Source organism: Condylura cristata, unplaced genomic scaffold (genome assembly GCF_000260355.1).
Source record: "Condylura cristata isolate star-nosed mole 26May11 unplaced genomic scaffold, ConCri1.0 scaffold00067, whole genome shotgun sequence".
In the NCBI taxonomy this organism is placed as follows: domain Eukaryota; kingdom Metazoa; phylum Chordata; class Mammalia; order Eulipotyphla; family Talpidae; genus Condylura; species Condylura cristata.
In genome coordinates, this window is record NW_004567168.1 from 109,326 (window position 1) to 129,253 (window position 19,928).

A 19,928-nucleotide genomic window follows, 5' to 3' on the forward strand; every position below is an offset into this window, starting at 1 on the left:
TGTCCTGGCCCCACAGACGCTTACAGGCTGACTCACAAGCAGAAGGATCTCGTCCCTCACTCTCCATGGCTGAATTCAGAGCCTGTGTTTCCTGCTGCTCATTCTCAGCTGGTGGAGCAGAACATCCACCCGTAACAGGACCAAGAATGTAGCAAATGACACTGACACACATCACCACAACGACACCCAAGGGCACAGGTTGTAAAGGGTGTTTCCTTTTTAAGTCTTGTTTTGTTTAACTTTGACCTTGTTCTTCATAGTGTTTTTGTTCCTTTAGACTTGGCCTTGAGTGCCCCTGCAGCTGTGCGGGACCCACGCGATAAATGAGAACTGAAGAGTTCTCTGCAGCCGTGTGTTGTCTGTCTCTGTGTCCTTTCCTGGCGTCTGTTCTAGGCCTCTAGAGGCCCTAAAACTGGTATAGATGGTGCCTATAGACATGGAAAAAGCAGAGTCTCTGGTTATGAAGAAAACTAAAGATTATGGTTGGACCATAACTTTGTCCTACTGGCCTGAATACAAGAAAACAAACTTGTTAAGCAAAATGAGACACTAACAGAGACTGCCTGCGGACTGGGACAAAACTTTTGCACACACTATTGACAGGGTGCTGAACACAAAAGGCTACAAAGAGCTCACAGGACTCAACAAAACAAAGAAACAGTCCAGTCAAACAATGGCAGAAGAGCTGAAAAACACTTCTCCAAAGATGAAATGCAAATGCCCACAGGTATATGAAAAAATGTAATCAGGGAAGTGCAGAGCAGAAGCAGAATGAGCTACCACCTCACACCAGAACAAATACAGATACTGTTTTAGACTTCAGCTCACCACCTCCAAGGGCTCTTTCAGGCGTGAATGTGCCCCGGTGACTTGACAATGCAGGAGCATCGTCAGTCTGCACGGGCGGCCTGAAATTGCAGTGAGCTGGAGGCCCTCAGCAGGACTATCTCACACTGGGTGACCTTGGGGACACAACCTGGCTTTTGCTGGTCTGAAGACCTACTTGGATTCACTTTTGAAGGACAATTTTGGTGAATATACAATTCTGGGTGGACTTTTTTTGTTTGTTTAGGAGAGGTATTCTACTTGCTCATACCCTTTTACATTACTGAGGTGGCCTTGGGTGAAGACCCTGTACCTGACATAGGGGTCAGGCTACCCTCAGAAGCCTGTGCCACACCCCACCTCCACCCAAGCACCCAGTCCTCACTGTGACCTCTGTGGGCTGTTTCCTGCTGAGATGGGTCAGATGGGAGAGGAGGCACAGAGGCCCCCACAGATCACCGTGGTAGAGGGGAGTCTGTCGCATCTGCCTCTGCCAGGACCCCAGGGTCACGCTCATGACAAGGCAGAGGAGGCCACACATGAGCAGTCACTGCAGCCCTGGAGGGCAGAACAGGACAGGGAGAGAGGACCCCCGAGGCTCCAGAAACTCCCCTGAGAGAGGAAGCTTCTCGGTCACCAAGGCCCCAGACGAGGCAGGCACTTTTGGAAAAGGAGCAGGGAGGGAAGAACTGAGGACTGTACAGAAAAATCCACCAGCAGAGGGTCCATCTGCCTGGTCCCAGCTAAGGGCGCAGCCGAGAGCCGGGACCCCGCTGGCCGGGCCTGGCTGAGAAGCTGCAGCGGCAGCACCAGCGCTGTCTCCCCCCATCAGCGACTCCCAGTAGGGACAGAGCTCACGCTGCTGGCCTGCCACCCAGCTCCCAAGGCGAGGCTCCTGGCGCTCCTCGGTCTCAGACAGCATCCAGGAGGTGCGTTACCTGGACACCTAGTGAGGACTTTTCTCTGTAAAAACATCTCGAACGTGTAAGATGTCTCCCTGTGACTGCATAAAATTCTCATCCTGAGGCTTGGATGGAAACAGGAGCCCCAGGGCCTAGCCCTGGGCAGACTCAGAGCAGATCATGTCAGTGATGTGGCTCAGTTTCTCCTCTGGCACCTGGGATATGCTGTTGTTACTGATGATGATTATTGAAACAGCTTGATCCACTACCCTCTCCCAGAGCACCTTTACTGCTCACGGGACTCCGGAGGCCAGAGGGAGAGTGTGGCTTCTCCCCAGGAGACAAGTGGGTCTCAGAAGGGCTGATCTGGGGGCCACTTGCTCTCTTAGGTAGAAGAGAGGCTCTAAGGGGGCCCTGGAGGTGACCTCACCGGGGTCTGCAGTGTCCACATGGGGAGAGGGGCTCTGGGCATCTCTGCCTTACTGTCCCCTCACTGGCATAAGAATTGACACTTGTCCTTCCCTCCTTAGGCCGGGATTTCTCTGTTCTCTAGCTTATGAGCTGGCAGGCAGCAGTTCAGAAGAAGGTGAGGACATAGTCTAGGTGTGTAGGAGTGGGGGGCTCATTGCCCACCTGGAAGAGAAGGGCAGGAAAAGCACCCCTGTTTTTGTCATCTATGACCTGTAGCCAAAGGCACCCCTTTGGGGTCTCAGAATTGTGGGGGAAGGTGACTTGCACCCAGGAATGGGAGGGGAGACGCCCATGGATGAGTCACCCCCACCTGAGCCCCGCAGGTCCTCATCCTGCCCTGCTGCTCCCCGTGGGTCTGAGCGTGCAGTTGGCGCCTACCTGGGGGACGGTCTTCCAGGCTGTGACGCTGCAGGACATGAGGAGGAGGCCTGTCCTGCTCTCGGGGGTGTCTGTAGGACTGACTGGAGGCCAGGGACACCAAGGGGGGTCAAGGGGCCCATTGGGGGGACAATCTATGAGGACAGACTCTGGGGCCGGCCAGAATCAGGATGTTGTCAAGAGTTATGTTCCACGTGGGGTGTGGGGAGAGGTGGGTGGGGCTCAGGATTGGGACAGATTTAAGAGTCATGGATTATTGAAGCAAAACCATGACCACGAATCAGGGACGTGGCGAGAGACCCCCTGTCCAGTGTGAAGAGCTGTGGGGTCCAGGACGGGGGTGCTCAGGAAGGCAGGAAGCTTCTCAAGCCTGAGAGAAAGAATCTGGGGACAAAGTAAACTCACTCGTGTTCTAGATCACAGCACAGTCCACAGAGGGAAGGATGTGGAGGGACCCTGAGCTATACCCCCATTTACACCACACTGTCAGTGAGAAGATTCATGTATTTTAATTCTGTCCTCTGCTTAGGCCCAACAAGGCAAAATACCCTGACACAAGGGGACACAGTCTCAACACTTCTGATGGTCATTTCAGCTGAAACCTAGGAAATGGTTTTACTGTCTCACCACTTCACAGAGGTATGTAGTTAGCATGCTGTTATGGGAAGTGGTTAATTTTATGTCTTAAAAACCTCAGAAAAGTTGATTGTTGATTTATATTTAAGGTGTAAGGTGTCTGGCTTCTGTGTTTTCTGTTAATAATTTGTTATTAGGGGCCTCCCTGGTGGCACAGCAGGTTAAAGCACAGCACTAAGAGGCTACAGCCACTTCAGCATGAGTTGGACCCCCGCCCTGGTGGTGACCCACATGGTGCAGCAGACCTCTCCTGACCCACCCACTGCTCCCCTCAGCAGTGTACTTCATCAGTCAGCCTATTCTGCTCCCCACTCTGTCTCTGGTGAATCCTCTCACCATCCCTGCACCTATGGCCTGTAACCCAGCTCTGTAAGCACAAATAAATAAATCTTAAAAAAATAAAATAAATTAGATTAAAATAGTTATTAATGTTAAAGGGATTAATGTGACTTGAGTGACTGCATACAGGTTAATTATAAAATGGAAAAAAATCCTTCTCTTTCTTTTGTTTAAAAAATAATTTTTATTTATTAATGCATAAAAGGACTGTGGTATAAGCCAGAGTTGTGGCAGGGAGTTGTGGAGAGGATTCACCAGACAAATTAGGGAGCAGAATAAGCAGACTGACTGAAATACACTGCTGAGGGGAACAGCGGGTGAGACAGGAGAGGTCAGCTGGGCCATGGCCTGGCCGGGAATCGAACTCATGCATCAGTGACTGGTGATAGCTTGATAGTGCCGAGACTTTAAACCCTGTTCACCATAGAGGTCTATGTCTTTGTCACTCATCTAGCTTTAGACAGTACTTTTTCTAGAAGAAATCATCGTCTCTTACTCTAATGAATTTATGCCTCAGACATTGCCTGTAAATACAAGTTTGTCTAATAGTTACCATATCATACCATGGTCACACATGGCTGTGAAGGTGTGAAAACAGCTCAGTTCCTGCTAATGACCAACTAACAGTCTTGTGCATGAAAGGAAAAGGGAGAGTTAGATAAACTTCTTTGTTGAAAGGTCAAAGATGAACAACATCATATTGATATATGACATTTATATGGGGTGGTCACATCTATTTTGGTGTTTTGTATCTATATGTACATGGCTGAAAATCAAAACTATCAGAATAAATATAAGTAACCACGACGAGGAACCAGGCGTGGGCTCTGCCCCAGGGAGAGTGTGGTCACAGGAGCCTGCCAGGGAGCTTCAGACTAGACTGTGGTGGTTACTCAAAGGAAGGAGGACGGATAATTATACTGTTAAGTGAGTTACTTAAATGTCATTGTTTCCAAGAGTAGAAAATAATAATGTTTCATGATTTTTTTTCATGATATTTTTGACAAGAGTCAAAACTCCTCTAATAATATACTTAAGATTTTTTACATTTCTCAAAAAAAATAAATAAATAAAATACAGTATTTCTCAAAAAAAAATTTGCCCAATTTGAAGTCTAGGAGTTCATTGGAACGTTCAAATGCTGAGAATTGATGTGTACTGACCTCTGCAACGTAATTTGAAATGCACTGGAAAAATAAGACAGATGAGTAGGAAGACAGAGCCCTGGATACAGATCAGAGACAAGCAAATGCGTCGAGGGCTCAGCTGGGCCTGGCCGTGTGCTCTGCACTGTTACTGCAGCTCTTCTGTGGGTTGAAGATGGTCCTGAGACACCACAGACTGAGCGGGGATGCAGCCAGCTCTGGGGGCAGGTCAAGACCTCCACTCCAGCCTGTCCTGTTTTTCCCCTGAACAAACCCCCACAGGTGCTGTGGACCCCACCCCACTCCAACCAAAGCCATCCAGACGCGGGAAACTACAAATCCTATCACCTCGGAAGGGAGGATGCTGGGGCCTGAGGGTGGAGCTAAGCATCCTGGTTTGGTATAAACCAGACATGTGGACCTTGGGGACCCTGTTTGTGGTCCTGGGTGGCCTCTTGCTCTCTAGGATTTTGTCTCTCAACCTCTCGGCCTTTTGGCTGGACCCTCAGCTTTCAGAGAATCTCACAGTGCAACTGGGATTCCAGGTCAACGGAACTGGTAAGACACATTTACCAATTTATTTCCCTTTCTTTCTCCCTGAAATATTCATTTCTTCACTTCTTTTTCTTTTGTAAATAAGCCCTTCACTGACCTTTTTGTGTGAGCTGTAGTTTATTATTATAAGTCACTCAAGTGCACAATGAGGACCCACAGTCAGGCCCTGTTTCAGATCGAGGCTGCCTGTAACACTTCAAAGCCTCAGAGGCACACTTTTTTCTGAGTCATATGGTCGATGGAGATGACCACTAAGCTGTTCCATGAGCCTGTGAGCCAGGCAGAAATCTCAGTCTGACTGGAGTATCAGTGTCTCCTCATTGTCAGCTCCCAAAATGCTCACCTGTCTGCCTCCTGGAGGTTCTGCAGCAGCTGCGCTCTGGACGTGGCCTGGTCTGATTCTACTGACACCCTCTTCGATGGAGATCTGTGCTGTACAAAATGCTTAATGTCCTCCTTGACCTGAATCATGTTCTCTCAGAAGAGATGTCTCCTGTGTCAGGGCTGGGGCACCACAGAGCATGTGGGCATGTTTTGAAGGGCCTGGTGACTTGCTTCCTCCTGGTGTTTCAGCCTGTTGGGTGAATAACTGCAGCTTCCCCCATCCCCTCCGCCCCCAGGGAGGCCTTGTCACTTCCAGCAGGCCTTCTAGCGCCCCCTGGAGGTCACCTTGCCCTCTAACACTTCATGTTGCAGTTTGGAGCCAGGATCCCAATAAGTCCCTGCTCACACCACCAGCTGCTCCCCAGGGCTCCAGAGATGGCTCTCAGTGGTAAGGAGACCTGAAAGGGGGACCCTGGGAGCCTCAGCACAGGCATGTGCACCCTGAGGCCCCTCTGGCATGTTGTTGAGGTCCACCTTGGGGACCAGGGTTGGCATTGTTATGACTCCGTGAGAGCCAGTCACAGCTGAGCAGTGAGTAACCAGGATACTTTTCCTTCTTGGGCTGATTTTTATTGGTCCCGAGGTTATAATTACCTTGTTCCCTCACTATCTTAGTTCCTGTTGTGCTCATTCCTACCCCCATCCCAGGGTTAGACTCTCCATGGACACATCACACAGCCCAGCTCTCCTGCCCGCTCCATCCTCCAACCCTTGAAGTCACCCAGAATCTGTCACAACTCCATGAGGTCAAAACGATGTTCAAAACATCACTAGACACCATTTGTGTTTCCACTATTTTGGCATTTAGTGACGTAAAATTTAGTAAGAGTGGAGATTATAGTACCAGCTGCAGAAGCAATAATTCTTCCCAGCACTTACCTGCAGAAACAAAAGCTAAAGACAGCTTCACTTGAAAATGTCCTGGAAAAAGCTTTAAAAGTTGCTGTCATTTTGTGCCATCCTCAAATTCACATTTTAAAATACCTGGTGTGATGAACTGTGAGCACACAGAGCTCTCTGTGGGATTCCCTCACTGCACCAAATTTGCATAGATGAGTAAGAATATGTTTATTTGTGGCAACACCATCTTTACTTGAAGGGATGAAAGACAAAAATTAAAGTTATTTAGATTTAGTTAATTAACAGACACTTTCCTCAAATGAATGTCTGCTTCTTTAGGAAAATCAAGACCGTTGACAAATGATAGTAATTTTATCTTGATGAAGCATAAGCTCTCAGAGAAAACCTGAATTATGAAAAATTGTTGTCATCACTACTTGACAGCTTATTAGTACTTATTTTACTTCTGGGATTTGTGATCAAAAAATAAAACTTTTTTTTTTTATAATTTGATTCCAGTGTAACACTGAAGATCTATGTAACTTAGTAAACAACATATTACCTACAAAAAACCACCACACATTAGCACAAGTTCTAGCCAATAGGCAAGAGAGGCCTATAGAAATGCGACAGCACAGGAGATACTCCATGGTGTTATTTCAGGTTTCCCTTTGCCAATAACCTTCGAGAACCACCTGTATAGTTTTAATTTCATACCAAAGTGGAATATTAACAGTTTTCTGAAAACACTGCCCAGGTTCCCACTCCCTGAGGTTTTTCTCCACTGCGATGACCCAGCCCAGCCCCAGGGAGCCCCGCTTCATCACGGTGGGCTACGTGGACGACACACAGTTCTTGCGGTTCGACAGCGACTCTATGAATCAGAGTGTGGAGCTCAGGGCACCCTTGGCGGGGCAGGTGGGGCAGGAGGATCTGGACGAGGAGACCGGGAACCAGAAGAACGAGGCTCAGTGGTTCAAAGCGCTGTTGCAGGATCTGTACGTCCACTACAACCAGAGCAACAACGGTGAGCTTCCTGGAGCCGCCCGGGATGAGGTCAGCACCACCATCCTATCATAGGCCAGGCGGTGTCCCGCGTCTCAGGGTCCCACTGACCCCTCGAGGCTGGGGACCTGCCAGGCCTCTCCCCCGGGGAAGAGCCCCCGGGACCCTCCCGCCTGCAGTTTCATGTTCAGTTCAGTTTGATTCAGGGGGAGAGGGCGGGTGACCCCCGGTGACTGCAGGGCTGACCCGGGGGTTCAGGGATTCACACCGTCCAGAGGATGTGTGGCTGCGAGGTGGGGCCAGCCTGGAGCTTCCTCCGCGGGTACGAGCAGTTCGCCTATGAGGGCACCAATTACATCGCCCTAAACCCGGACCTGCGCTCCTGGACCCCCGCGGACACGGTGGCCCAGATCACCCAGCGCCAGTGGGAGGCTTCAGGGAGGGCGGAGCAAGTCAGGGCCATTCTGCAGGGCAGGTGCCTGAAGTGGCTCCGCAGACTCCTCGAGCTGGGGAAGGAGGTGCTGCAGCGCACAGGTAAGGGGGGCTCAGGCCTCGGACTCCCCTCACCCTGGGCCCCACAGGGAAATGGAATCATGGGCAGAACAGCGCCTGCTTTCTGGTTAGAGGGGAGGGGCCCCTGGGTGTCATATTCTGTACCTGAGAGAGACTCAGCCAGAGACACTGCTTTTCTGGACAGTTAAGTAGTCGGGTCTCTCCTGATCGGGGGAGGCCATACCAGAAATCACCCTTCACCGCATGTTTGACCCCTCCCCCCCGATCATTCTGGAACCTTGAGTTTTTCTTTCAGGCTTTATTTTTGGCCTGAGAACAGTTTCGGACCTGACTCTGCCTTTCTCTGTCACTCACCCCCACCCAGGGCAGGAGCAGAGTCTGTGTCCTCCTTAGAGACCTGCACCCTCCCACCCTGGGATCTCACCCCATGATCCCATATTCCCCAGATAGGGCTGGGCTCTGGGTTTGTGTTTCTTCCTCCAAACTGACTGTCCTGTTCATTCTGAGGGTAATCATGTAAGGCTGCTTCAGTGTCTATGGAGGACACTGAATAATAACACAAAATGTAATGTTTCTGATTTGTTCCCCTTCAGATCCCCCAAACACACACATGACCCACCACCCTATCTCTGACTGGAACGTCACCCTGAAATGCTGGGCCCTGGGCTTCTACCCTGCGGAGATCACCCTGACCTGGCAGCGAGATGGGGAGAACCTGACCCAGGACACAGAGCTAGTGGACACCAGGCCTGGGGGGGATGGAACCTTCCAGAAGTGGACAGCTGTGGTGGTGCCTTCTGGAGAGGAGCAGAGATACACGTGCCATGTGCAGCATGAGGGGCTGCCGGTGCCCCGAGTCTTGAGATGGGGTGAGGAGGGGATGTGGCACAAAGGCTGTTCTCAGGGGGATCAGGGACCCTTCTGGGGACTTTCAGAGGGTCAGGATGAGGCCTGGGGCTCATGGTCTCCCCTCCCCTTCCCTTCCAGAGCCCTCCACCCCCACCGGGGGCCTCATCGCTGGCCTGGTTCTCCTTGGAGCTGTGCTCACTGGGGCTGTGGTGGCTGCAGCTGTGATGTGGAGGAAGAAGTGCTCAGGTAGGGAGGGAGTGGGGGTTCAGATCCATTTGGGGCTTTCAAGTCCCAGGGAGAACTTGCCCTGCCTGGTTAATGGGAAGCACCAGCCACACACCTGTGCTACCCAAAGGGGTTTGGTCCAGTTCCCCCTCTCTCTCCAGCATAATGTCCTCTCTCCATTTTCCTAGTCCTGACCTGGGGCTTTAGTCACAATTCTGGAAACTTCCCTCTAGTCCAGAATTAGAAAATATCTTTAGGACTTCTGACCTGACTCCACCCTGCTCTCACATGATGTTTCTTCCCACAGGGGAAAGCTACACTCTGCCTGTGGGTAAGTGTGGATCAGGGAGATGTGTAGATGGAGCCCCTGGGGGAGTCACCCCATCAGTCCCTCCTGTGCTCTGCTCCCTCATGGCTCTGACCAGGTCTGTGTTGTTCTCCCCCAGGCAGCGACAGTGACCAGGGCCCTGATATGTCTCTCAGCCCCTAAAGGTGAGACCCTGAGGCCAGCATGGGAGGGGCTTGGCCAAGAGGAGGGACCAGGTTATGGGGGAGCGTGAGGGGGGCATTCTGAGGCTGGGTGGGCTGTTGACAACACTAACATTTAGTGATGCACTTGAATTTGTTCCTGACCAGTTTCCTTCAGAGTGAGACAGCTCCTTGTGGGGCCTGAGGGTTACAGGATTTCTCTCCTCCCCATTTTGTGACTTTGGAACTTCTGGTTTGTTTAATTTTATTTGTTTTCTAGCTGTCAGCAATTGATTTAAATTATTTAAATTGATTTATTTGTTTTCTTACACTGCTAGTTTTGTATAATATCTGACTGTCAGTCTGGTCCTCACAATTCTCCGCTCCACAGCACCCTGACGCATCACCTCAGTCCCTGGGCTCTTCCCTGCCCTGTTCTGACACCTCCCCACTCCCAGTGTCACCAGCTCAGTGTCCTGGGTCAGGTCCTGCCCATCCACTGCCAGGTCAGCATGATCTCTGCAAGGTAGAAGCCTGGGACCCAGCTCCTCAAAGTTAGAGGTGGGTGGTGGGTCTTTGTGAAGAGCTGTGGAGTCCAGGTTACTGATGGACTAAAAAGAAACATTGTGGGCTTTTAAAGAACAAGGGTCTCTTGCACCAGAAAGGGAGTATGTTTTTGCTGGCAAGACTAAATGTTCAGACAGTGTACAAACAAGGGGGGTGAAAAAGTATGGAGCCGGGGACTGTGGGATATATAAGGAGGGAATCGGAACAATAAAGAAGCTTCCTTTTGCCTGCGAATCCTGTGTGTATGTGAGTGTGTGTGTGTGTGAGTGAGTGTGTGTGAGTGTGTGTGTGTGTGTGTGTGCCTGGTTCATTATCATCCCCAGCCCGCACCTCGAGACCGCGTTGCCCGGCTGGCCCGGGGTTAACAGGTCCTTGTGTTTTTGGGGGATCTGAGAGGGAACAAATATTAGAGATCCTCTAATATTTATCCCTTTCCTTCTAACTTATTTCTCTTAGCACAGTCCTTTCTAGTTCATCCATATCATCCAACCTACATGGGTTTATTTTTTCTGGTCACTGAGTAGTATTCCATTACATATATACACACACACATACATATATATATAACACATACATATATACATACATATATATGTAATATCTATGCATACATGTGTATATATAAATGTGTGTGTATGCATATATATATTTATCTCCTTATCTTTTTTTTAAAGATTTATTTATTTGTGCATACAGAACTGGGGTACAGGCCAGAGGCTCAGGGGCGGCGAGAGGCTTCACCAGAGACAGAGTGGGGAGCAGAACAGGCAGATGGACGAAGTACACTGCTGAAGGGAGCAGCGGGCGGGTCAGGAGAGGTCTGCCGCACCATGTGGGTCAGCTCTGGGGCAGGCGGGGATCAAACTCATGCAGAAGTGGCTTTAGCTTCTCAGTGCTGTGCTTTAACCCGCTGCGCCACCAGGGAGGGCCTATCCTCATCGTTTAAAAAAATTCCTTTCGGCACAGCAGACCTCTCCTGCTTGCCCACTGCCCCCCTCAGTAGTGTATCTCCATGTATCCACCTGCTCTGTTCGCCAGTGATCTCTTGAATCCTCTCACTGCCCATACCTCTCTTGTGTGTATAAATACATACAAGAGCTACACTCCAGTTCTTGATATATAAATAAATAAATCTTTACAAAAACTAAAACCATAACAGAATTTCTTTTCTTACTTTTCTGTAGCCCCTATAGTTCCCCCATCAGCACATCACCCTGAACAATCCCCTTACTCCCTGTGTTCCTCCTCCTGTTCTGGCCTCCTCCACTCCCTCCCTAGCTGTGAGCCTCAGATCTATAGTCATTTTTCTCACTGTGACTTTTTCATAATGTTTTGTTTCATTTCTTTATATTTCACATGTAAGTGAGACCATGTGATACTTAATCACATGAAATATTCCTTCTGACTTAACCCCTTCCAGGTCCGTCAATAGCATAAATTTGTCCTTTTTGATCACTGAGTAGTATTCCATTGCATAAATATACCAAACTTTTTGATTTCAGGGCATTTGGGTTGTCTCCATGTCTTCACTACTCTGAATAGTGCTGCAGTAATTACAGGAATCAGGTTTCCTCGAATTAGTGTTTTTTTGTTTACTGGGTAGATTCCTGGGAGTCGATATCCTGGATCACATCATAGATCTATTTTTAGTGTCTGAGGAGCCTCCACACAGCTTTCCACAGTGGCTGGGCCAGTTTGCCTCCCACCAACACCCAAGAGGGTTCATTTATCTCCACATCATCTTTCCAAAGCATTTACTGTTTCTGGCTTGTGTTTTTTTTTTTTTTCCCCATGTGGGCCCCTCTCACTGGAGTGAGGTACTCCACACCTTATGCTCCATCAAAACCCCCTCATTCAAAACACAATTAGAAACCATGTCACACCTGTGCAAATGGCCCATGCCAAAAAGACCAGACACAGTGAGGCCTGTTCTGCACTGTTTGGGGGATGCAGCCAGGCTCGGCCCTGAGGGAAAACAGTGCCCAGGTTTCTCAGAGAATGAAAGTGGATCCGCCACAGGACCCAGTAGCCCATGCCAAGGCGCCACCCACAGAGCACACACCCCACTGTGAGGCCCCACTCTCCTGTGATCCCTGCAGCCTACTCACGATGGCCAAGCTGTGGGGAGGAGTGCAGAGGACAGATAAACCTCATCAGAATATAAACCCATGTGGTCTGGGGCAGCGTGGATGGGGCTGGAGAGGACCGTGCCAACTGAGATAAGCCAGGGGTGAAAGACAAGTCCATCCCTTCTGTGTGGGTGTGGGGAAACCAGACAAAGGGCTGGACTTCAAGTAAACCCTTGAAACCTCCCCCCACAGGCTGTGCCTGTTGCTGACCAGAGCTGGTCAGCAGCGCTGATGGGGACTGAACCTCTCTGGTTTGGGTCAGACTCATTTGACAACAAAGCCAGATGCCAGCTGATGGGGTCCCCCATTGTGTATTATTGTGCCTACAACACCCCAGGACCCTCCAGCATCTTCTATTTGCTCAGTCTGAGACAGATCTTGTACTAGTGCTGCAGATAATTATTTTTTTTATTATTTTTTTATTTATTACAAAGTTTATTTTTACATCATTTTGCACATTTTTTTTCTATCTCGATTGTGTAATCCTTGCGGGTTTCCCATCACCAAATCACCCCTGTGCCACCACCATAGTCCCGTGCATTTCCCTCCCTTCCCCCTCACCCCCGTTTTTTATCCCATTCCCCACTCCAACCCCACAGAATGTCTCTGGTCTATGGTTGTTCATTATTTTTGTTATTTTCTCGCCTGATCCATTATACTCTTGCTATGAGTGAAACCATCTGGTATTTTTCTTTCTCTTTCTGGCTTATCTCACTAAGCATGATCTTTTCCAGCTCCATCCAAGTTGCTGCAAGAGACACGTGTTTCTCTTTTTTGGTTGCTGAGTAATATTCCATTGTATATATGTACCACATCTTTCTAATCCAGTCATCTACTTTTGGGCATTTGGGCTGCTTCCATGTTTTTCCAATTGTAAATAAAGCAGCAATAAACATGGGGGTACAAGTATCTTTTTCAATCAGTGTTTTTGTGTCTTTTGGGTAGATACCTAGGAGTGGGATTGCTGGGTCGTAGGGAAGCTCCATGTTTTGCAGTTTGAGGAAACTCCAAACAGTTTTCCATAGTGGTTGTACTAGTTTGCATTCCCACCAGCAATGCAGGAGAGTTCCTTTTTCTCCACAGCAGATAATTATTTTTATACCATTTCTTTATCAAACCACTGGGCCAGAGTGTGACATCTTCCAACGAACTGTTACTCTCCTGATGACAAGAAATCTTGGTGCTTTTATCTTTATTTCATCTTTGTCACAATAAGCTACTATTTTGTCTATGTCATTCCCCAGTGAAGCACCCGCAATATTTGAAGAATCAAGTTCATTGAGAACCACATTTACTGTCACGGCATCACCATGGAGTAAGTCTCCCACCACTTCAGAGTTCCTGTGGGCTGAGACATTACAGCAAATATATGACAATGCAGGAGTTTCCCAGCAGCTGGATTCAACTGAGTTTCCCTGTCTGGTCCCTCCTCTCTCTCACCAACAAGATCACCTCTGGATTCACAGAGGCCTTCACCAGAGCTGTACAGAAAAAAGAATCCATGAACCTCCTCTCTAGAAGCTTCCTACCCCACCTGCCATCATGGTGGGGTGGCTCCTTCAGCATCTACCCTGTCACCTCTGCCATTTCCACTACACCAGCTGGTGTATTTAGGTTGCACCTCTCGGTCAATCTGCACAATTTCCATTCATGACAGTGATTTCTGTCTCCTCAAATCTTAGGGCCATTTAGTAATGACTCAGCTTACCATACAGAACTGCACCTTTTCTCTGACTAGAGTGTGGACAATATTTTGCATTGTGGGATTGAATTGGAGGCTCATTCAAAACTCCTTGCTCCTTTGAGAGGAAGAGACCACAGTTATATGAAAAAGGTGACAGAAGAAGCACTGCAGCCAGCGAGGAATGGTTATAGAAAGATGAGATATTATTCTATGGAGAGTTTACAGACTGAGTTTACCCTATGCGTCCTCCACAGTACAGGGACCTGCCAGTCAGAGAAAGGGACACTTCCCCAGCCTTGGCCATCAGGCCCTGCTCCCAACCCACCGTGGGGCTGATTAGTCTGTGCACGGTGGAAGCCTGAGGACCTTCTACCCGTGTGACCTCTGGTTTGTTGTTCTCACTGTCCCTGCAGTGACTTTCTGCAGTTGGTCTTGACAGCCCTGATGGTTGGCATGGAAGTAGACTTCCTCTTGCTTCAGGATGCCTGGTACTGTGTGACAGTACCTGGTAACATGAGCCTGCTTGTCAGCTCCTTGTTCCCTGACCCTCACCTCCCTGCAGTGTGAGGACTCAGCCTCTGAGCCCAGTAACTGCAATTAATCAGTGTTTGTGCTGGCCTGACCCTCGGGCCATAAAGAATAAGGGAGCTCTGTAGTTTCCACCCCCTGGGCACCCTCTGGTCTCCCCACAAATCCCTGTGTCCCGCTGAAACACAGTCAGCGCTGCACACGTGGCTCTCTGCTGCTCCCCTTCGGCTCTCACCTCAGCCCGCTGGGTCTGCACAAAGCCTGGTCCTGTGCAGTGTGAGGGAGCCAAAGTCGACCCAGGCTGTGCCCTCCAAAGGTGTCTCCTAACTCTTCAAATCTTACCCTGGTCCCGTGTCTCTATGGGGAAATGCCGCAAAACCCATGGCTGAGACCTCTAAAATCTGCACCTTTGCCCTGGTACTCATCTGGGCTTTGCCCTGGGAGTGAACCGATGTGTTTTTCCACACAGCCGTCCTGCTCTGTGGTTACTCTTGTACCTGACCTGGCTGCTTTAACTGAGAGAGATCCACCCTCAGAGGTGAGATCCCCTCCCCACAAAGAGAAAACACTGACCCACCCACACATAGCAGGTCTGCTGATGGAATCTAGGTGGCTGAGGTAAGAGCCTCACGTGATATAAAGGGCTGGAGGCAGACTTACGTCATACTGTGATGCGCTCCTTAGACCAGCCCAAGTCCTCCAATGCCAACATGACTCCTTGGCAGCTGTGCTGCTCCCAAACTGGCAGAAGCTAGATCTCCTCACTCTGCCCACAGGGCTGTCAGCCTGTCTTTACAGGAAAAGTGTTGCTTCCCTGCAAGTGTGGGGTGGTTTGAGACACCCACCCAACTCCAGGATCAAACTGACCACAGGAAAAGGCCTGCATCAGCCAACCAAGTGAGATTCCTTCCCGGGGTTTTGATAAGGAAAAGTATTACTGAGAAAATAAGTGTAATGGAGATCCCACCGGGCGGTGCTGCCCCGGTGCAGTTAGCAAATGTGCTCACCGTCAGCCTCCCTCACAGGGATGTGACTGGGCTCAGCATGCTCATCTGTAGAGGGTCATGTCACAAGGCCCGGCCAGCTGCTCTGTCTCCATGGGCAGCCTCCCGTTGTATCTGTCTCTGGTTGTGTGGAACCTGCATCAGATAGCACTTGCCTGCTGCAAAGCGACTGGTCAGTGTAACAAAGGTAGAGATACCATGTATGAAGCTAACCTTGCATGCAGACAGGGCTCAGGCTGCACGGGAACCTCCCATGTTTGCATCCACATGTGCAAGATTACTTTCCCGACCTTACCAGCCCTAAGTACAGCTTGTCTTTTCTATGGTGGTGGTAAGCCCAAATTTCTGCTACATGCCACTATGAAAGTTGTGTGGACATGCATGAAAACACTAAAAACAAATCTCCCCCCATGGGAATTACAATTGAGATGGAAAAAAAAATGTACAAAATGATGTAAAAATAAACTCTTATATTATAAAAAAAAAAAAAGCAGATCTCTCATATGGCCCACTTTCAACAACAGGCAGATCTATGAGACAAAAAATAAACAGACACTAGAGCCTGAAATAAAGGCCTAGACCTCATGGGCCTAACAGACATCTACAGGGTACTGCACCCAAAAAGAAATCCAAGTACACATTTTTCTCAAGCACACTCGGACCATTCTCCAAAATCGATCACATACTGGGCCGCAAGACAAACATCAAAAGATACTCTAAGCTCAAAATCATACTATCTTCTCTGATGATAAAGGCACCAACGTAGAAATAAATCAGGAAAAGAAAACAAGGAACCCATCCAGCACATGGACTGAAATCCCCTCTTCTAGAAGGTCATGGGACAAATCCAGAATATACAGGACACAGCAACAGCAGTAATGAGAGGAAAAAATATAGCAATACAGGCCCACATAAAAAAACAAGAAATTAAAAAAAAAAAAACTTAACCTCACACCTCACAGAACTAGAAAAAGAACAACAACAAACTCTAAAGCTAGCAGAAGAAGGGAAATAAATGAATTATTAAAAAAGGAGAAATAAATGAATTATTAAAAAACAATCCGAAAAAATAAATGAATAGAGATTGTCCCCAGCCTTGGTTGGCTCCTAATCGCAGGTGAAGCCCTTCAAGATTGCATCAAAGTGCAGCCAGTGGCCACTGGGAAGTCCGTAGACAGGGCGTTGCTGACCGCAGGTCTCAGTGTGGTCCAGGCAACCATCCATGTGGGCGAGGGGAGGCAAGTAAAACCCATTCCAGATGTGCTCTGCTCTGTAATGTTCATGTATTAGAAGTCAAGCCTGATTTCTCCATGCTGCTCTTTTAATAAAGCCCAACCATTCTCTAAAAGGCTTATGAATTCTTTTCTCTCTGATAGAGGAAGGTAACTGCTTCATAGCCAGGCAGTGACAGTGGTGGTTGTTACTGTACACAAATCCTTTAATACTCCAGACGTCAGAATCACTCTCCCTCCCGTTGAGTGGCTGGACTCTCGGGCCTGTGCTCGGGGTGGGATGAAATGGAAATGGTTGATGTCCAGTGTACACAGTCAGGTTGAAAGGCCTGGTCTCACTCATGGTCACTCTCCTGGCCAGTCACCTGCCTCGCTCCATGGTGTGGACACTCATGGAGACAACCACATGGCACTGAATCGAGTTATTTTCCTGAAAGTCCCCAGAATGAGCTGTGAAGCAGATGGCACCTGCCCGCTCCGCCGAGTCCTGACTGCAGCCTCTGGAGTCCCAGGGCCGGAACTACTGCGGGAAGCTGCCCCTGGTCTCCCACTCAGATGACGTGTGAGCGTCCAGACCGTGGTTGTTCGCATGGCTAAGTACTGGGGTCAATTGCAATAAACCCATGTAGGGCAAACGTGTGATCAGGGCTTGCGCACTGGCCTCTGTGGCCTCCACCTATGGCCTTGGTTGCGTTGGGCAGTGGCACGTGGGAGCGTGGGCGCGGGCACGCCGGCCTGCTGGTGCACACCCAAGGAGTGTGGGTGCGTGTGAATGGGCGCATCTGGGCCCGGAGGCCAGGCCTGGGCGGCCTCACCCAAGCTCTCAGACAGGGGACGCTATGAGGATGAGCAAGGCGACTACAGAAGAGTCGAAACCGCGGAGGCCTCCAGAGAGGCCCAGAGCAGGAGAGTAAAGATTCGGGACTGGGGCTCGTTACCTGTCCGCCTCCAGCCCACCCTGCCTGCCACTGCTGACCCTGCTGCCAGGCTCCTGCCGCCCAGCTTGCCACCACACTGGCGCTCAGCGGTGTGACACCTGGCAGGTAATTCGGTGACTGGTCAGTGGAGGCCGGAGCAGCAGGAGTGATGGTCAAGGTCCTGGCAGATACCAGCTGTCGGACTAGAATTCTATGTCCTCTGAGGTGTCCTTTAGAATAAAAGTGGTTTAAAAAATGACTCTACAGTTTTTAGTTTCCACTTAATGTGCTGTTTTTGTTTCCTTCACACTCGCCCTGGAGCATTCTGCAGGGTCAAGTGCAGACTGTCTAGCAGCCTGGACCTATGAGCATGGTGACTCTGACCGCCTGCAGGGGGTCCGGGGAGTCCCAGAATCAGCCCCAGGCTGGTCCCCCAGATGGCACAGGCCCGCTCGGCCTACTCTTGATGCCCCGACTCCAGGCCACTGGTCTGGAAAAGCACCCTAGGCCAGGCAGGTCCACAGCTGACTTGGGCAAATGGGAAGAGCAACTAGGAGTTCTTGGGGGCGTGACCGCGTGTCGCAAGGAGGCAGCGGACAGTGAACACAGCGCCGTGGGCGGGGCCGGGGCAGGGCCTGATGGCAGAAGCTCCTGAGCCCCAGCCTGCCTTTCCCTCCGGCTTCCCCTCTCTCCCAACCTCCTCAGACACCATCACTGTCCGCACCCACACATGCCCGCACCAAGTGCGCAGCCATCCCGCCCTGCTGTGCATCGTCCTCCGTGTCCGCCCTGCGGACCTGGGAGCAGCCTGGGAGGAAAGCAAGGCTGCGGGGCCGCCGTAGGGGTCCAGGGCCGGAGGCAAGCCTGAAACACCCCATTTCCTGAACTCCCCAACACTGGGAAATTGAGGGGGTGTTGTGGCTCAGGACGGCGCTCCCTTTCAAGGACAAGAAAACCCCAAACGTAAGTCGTTTGCTGGTCGGTTATAGAGCCACCCCCTCTGTAACTCCAGGGGTGAAACAGAGACTCTGCGCACCCCAGCCAGAGGCCGGGGTAGTCCATACAGACTGTCCCCCTCAGTGTCCCCTGTGCTGACCCTTTCCTGCCCCACACTCTGATGCACCCCCACCCCCTAATGTCCCTATTTCCCTCTTCTGTCCATTTTCCCAGGATCCTCCCCAACTTCCAGCCATGGGTCTCTCTCTCCTCAGCCCTCCCTCATCCTAGGAGTGGAGAACTTAGGATGGATTCCCAAGAGCTTTCATCCCTGGAAGAACAGTCAGGAACACATTACAGGGGCTGGCGTCCAGGGTCACATCTTTAGAGACTGAGATAATCTATTTTGGGGATCTGCCCAGAACCTTGGAACCAGCTGTTAGATCTGGAGACATGGATGCGCCCTGAGGTCTGAGTCAATACTAGGAAGAAATTTGAGGTCTTCTCACTTGACACAGGCCTTGGGCGCCTCCTATTTTTCATATCTCTGTACTACAGCTCCAGGGCCAGGGCGCCCTGGGGGCCTGGCTGAGCAGAGAAAGGGCAGTTCTGGGCGCCTGCGCTTAGCCCTGTGGCCACGCGGGGGCGCTGCCGCGCTGCTCTGGTTCTGGCTGAGCCGCCAGGACTGGGCGGGTCTGAGTGGGCAGAGTGGGTTGTCCTCGGGGCGGCGTCCTGGGGCTGGGATGCTCTGTGGGAAGTCAGAGAAGCAGGGCTCAGAGAGGAGATCCCAGAGCCCTGCGCTGTGTGTGCGGGTTCAATCTTGCTCCCCAGAATCCCTTGTCCATCTGGTAAAGCACTATGGACGCACCTTACTAAACTTCGGCTTTATTTACCTCGCGCTGTTTCCTAGTGTCCGGTTTACTTTCCAGGCTCCATCCAGGACACCAGATGCAGTTCCAAGCAGGTCGCTTTACCGCTCTTCGGCTGTCACTTTCTCAGACTTGCCTTGCGGTTTTTGTTTGGTTTGGTTTCATGAAACTGGCCTGGTGGGGAGTACTGGTCAGGGTCGACGGCCCTCAGTTTCTCATGACCGCAACTATGAGTCTGGAAGGAGCCACAGGGGCAGTGGCGTTCTCCCTTCCCACGGCGGTGCCCACAGCGCTCACCCGGCTGGTCACTGACGGTGGGAGCCTCCACACCGGGCTGGGAGGAGTCCCCGGGTTTCTTCTTGCACACCACCTCCCCCCCCCCCCCCCCATTTCTGTAGCTCCTGCTGCCATGGGAAGGAAGTCACTCCGGCAGCTCACACCTGGCGTGTGTGAGCTTGCAGGTGTTTTGTGCAAAGCAAGTCTTCAAGTTAGTGGAGTAACAGCCGGGAGGGTGATCACTGGGAACG

General features: G+C 50.5%; 1 protein-coding gene and 1 long non-coding RNA gene across 2 annotated transcripts in view; both read left to right on the top strand.

Annotated features, from left to right (window-relative positions):
- LOC105854617 overlaps positions 1–5,601 on the top strand; it is a 10,905-nt gene extending 5,304 nt beyond the window's left edge. The window contains exons 2-3 of the long non-coding RNA XR_001146222.1: positions 3,106–3,215; positions 4,670–5,601. This is a non-coding gene — a long non-coding RNA (uncharacterized LOC105854617). The remainder of the gene's footprint in view (positions 1–3,105; positions 3,216–4,669) is intronic.
- Positions 5,602–5,696: 95 nt separating this feature from the next.
- LOC101626214 (HLA class I histocompatibility antigen, A-11 alpha chain-like) lies at positions 5,697–9,261 on the top strand. The gene is made up of 5 exons (XM_012734710.1): positions 5,697–7,502; positions 7,739–8,014; positions 8,587–8,862; positions 8,981–9,105; positions 9,256–9,261. Exons 1-5 carry the CDS (start codon positions 7,265–7,267, stop codon positions 9,259–9,261), a joined length of 921 nt encoding a protein of 306 aa, XP_012590164.1. The 5' UTR covers positions 5,697–7,264.
- Positions 9,262–19,928: the final 10,667 nt, after the last annotated feature.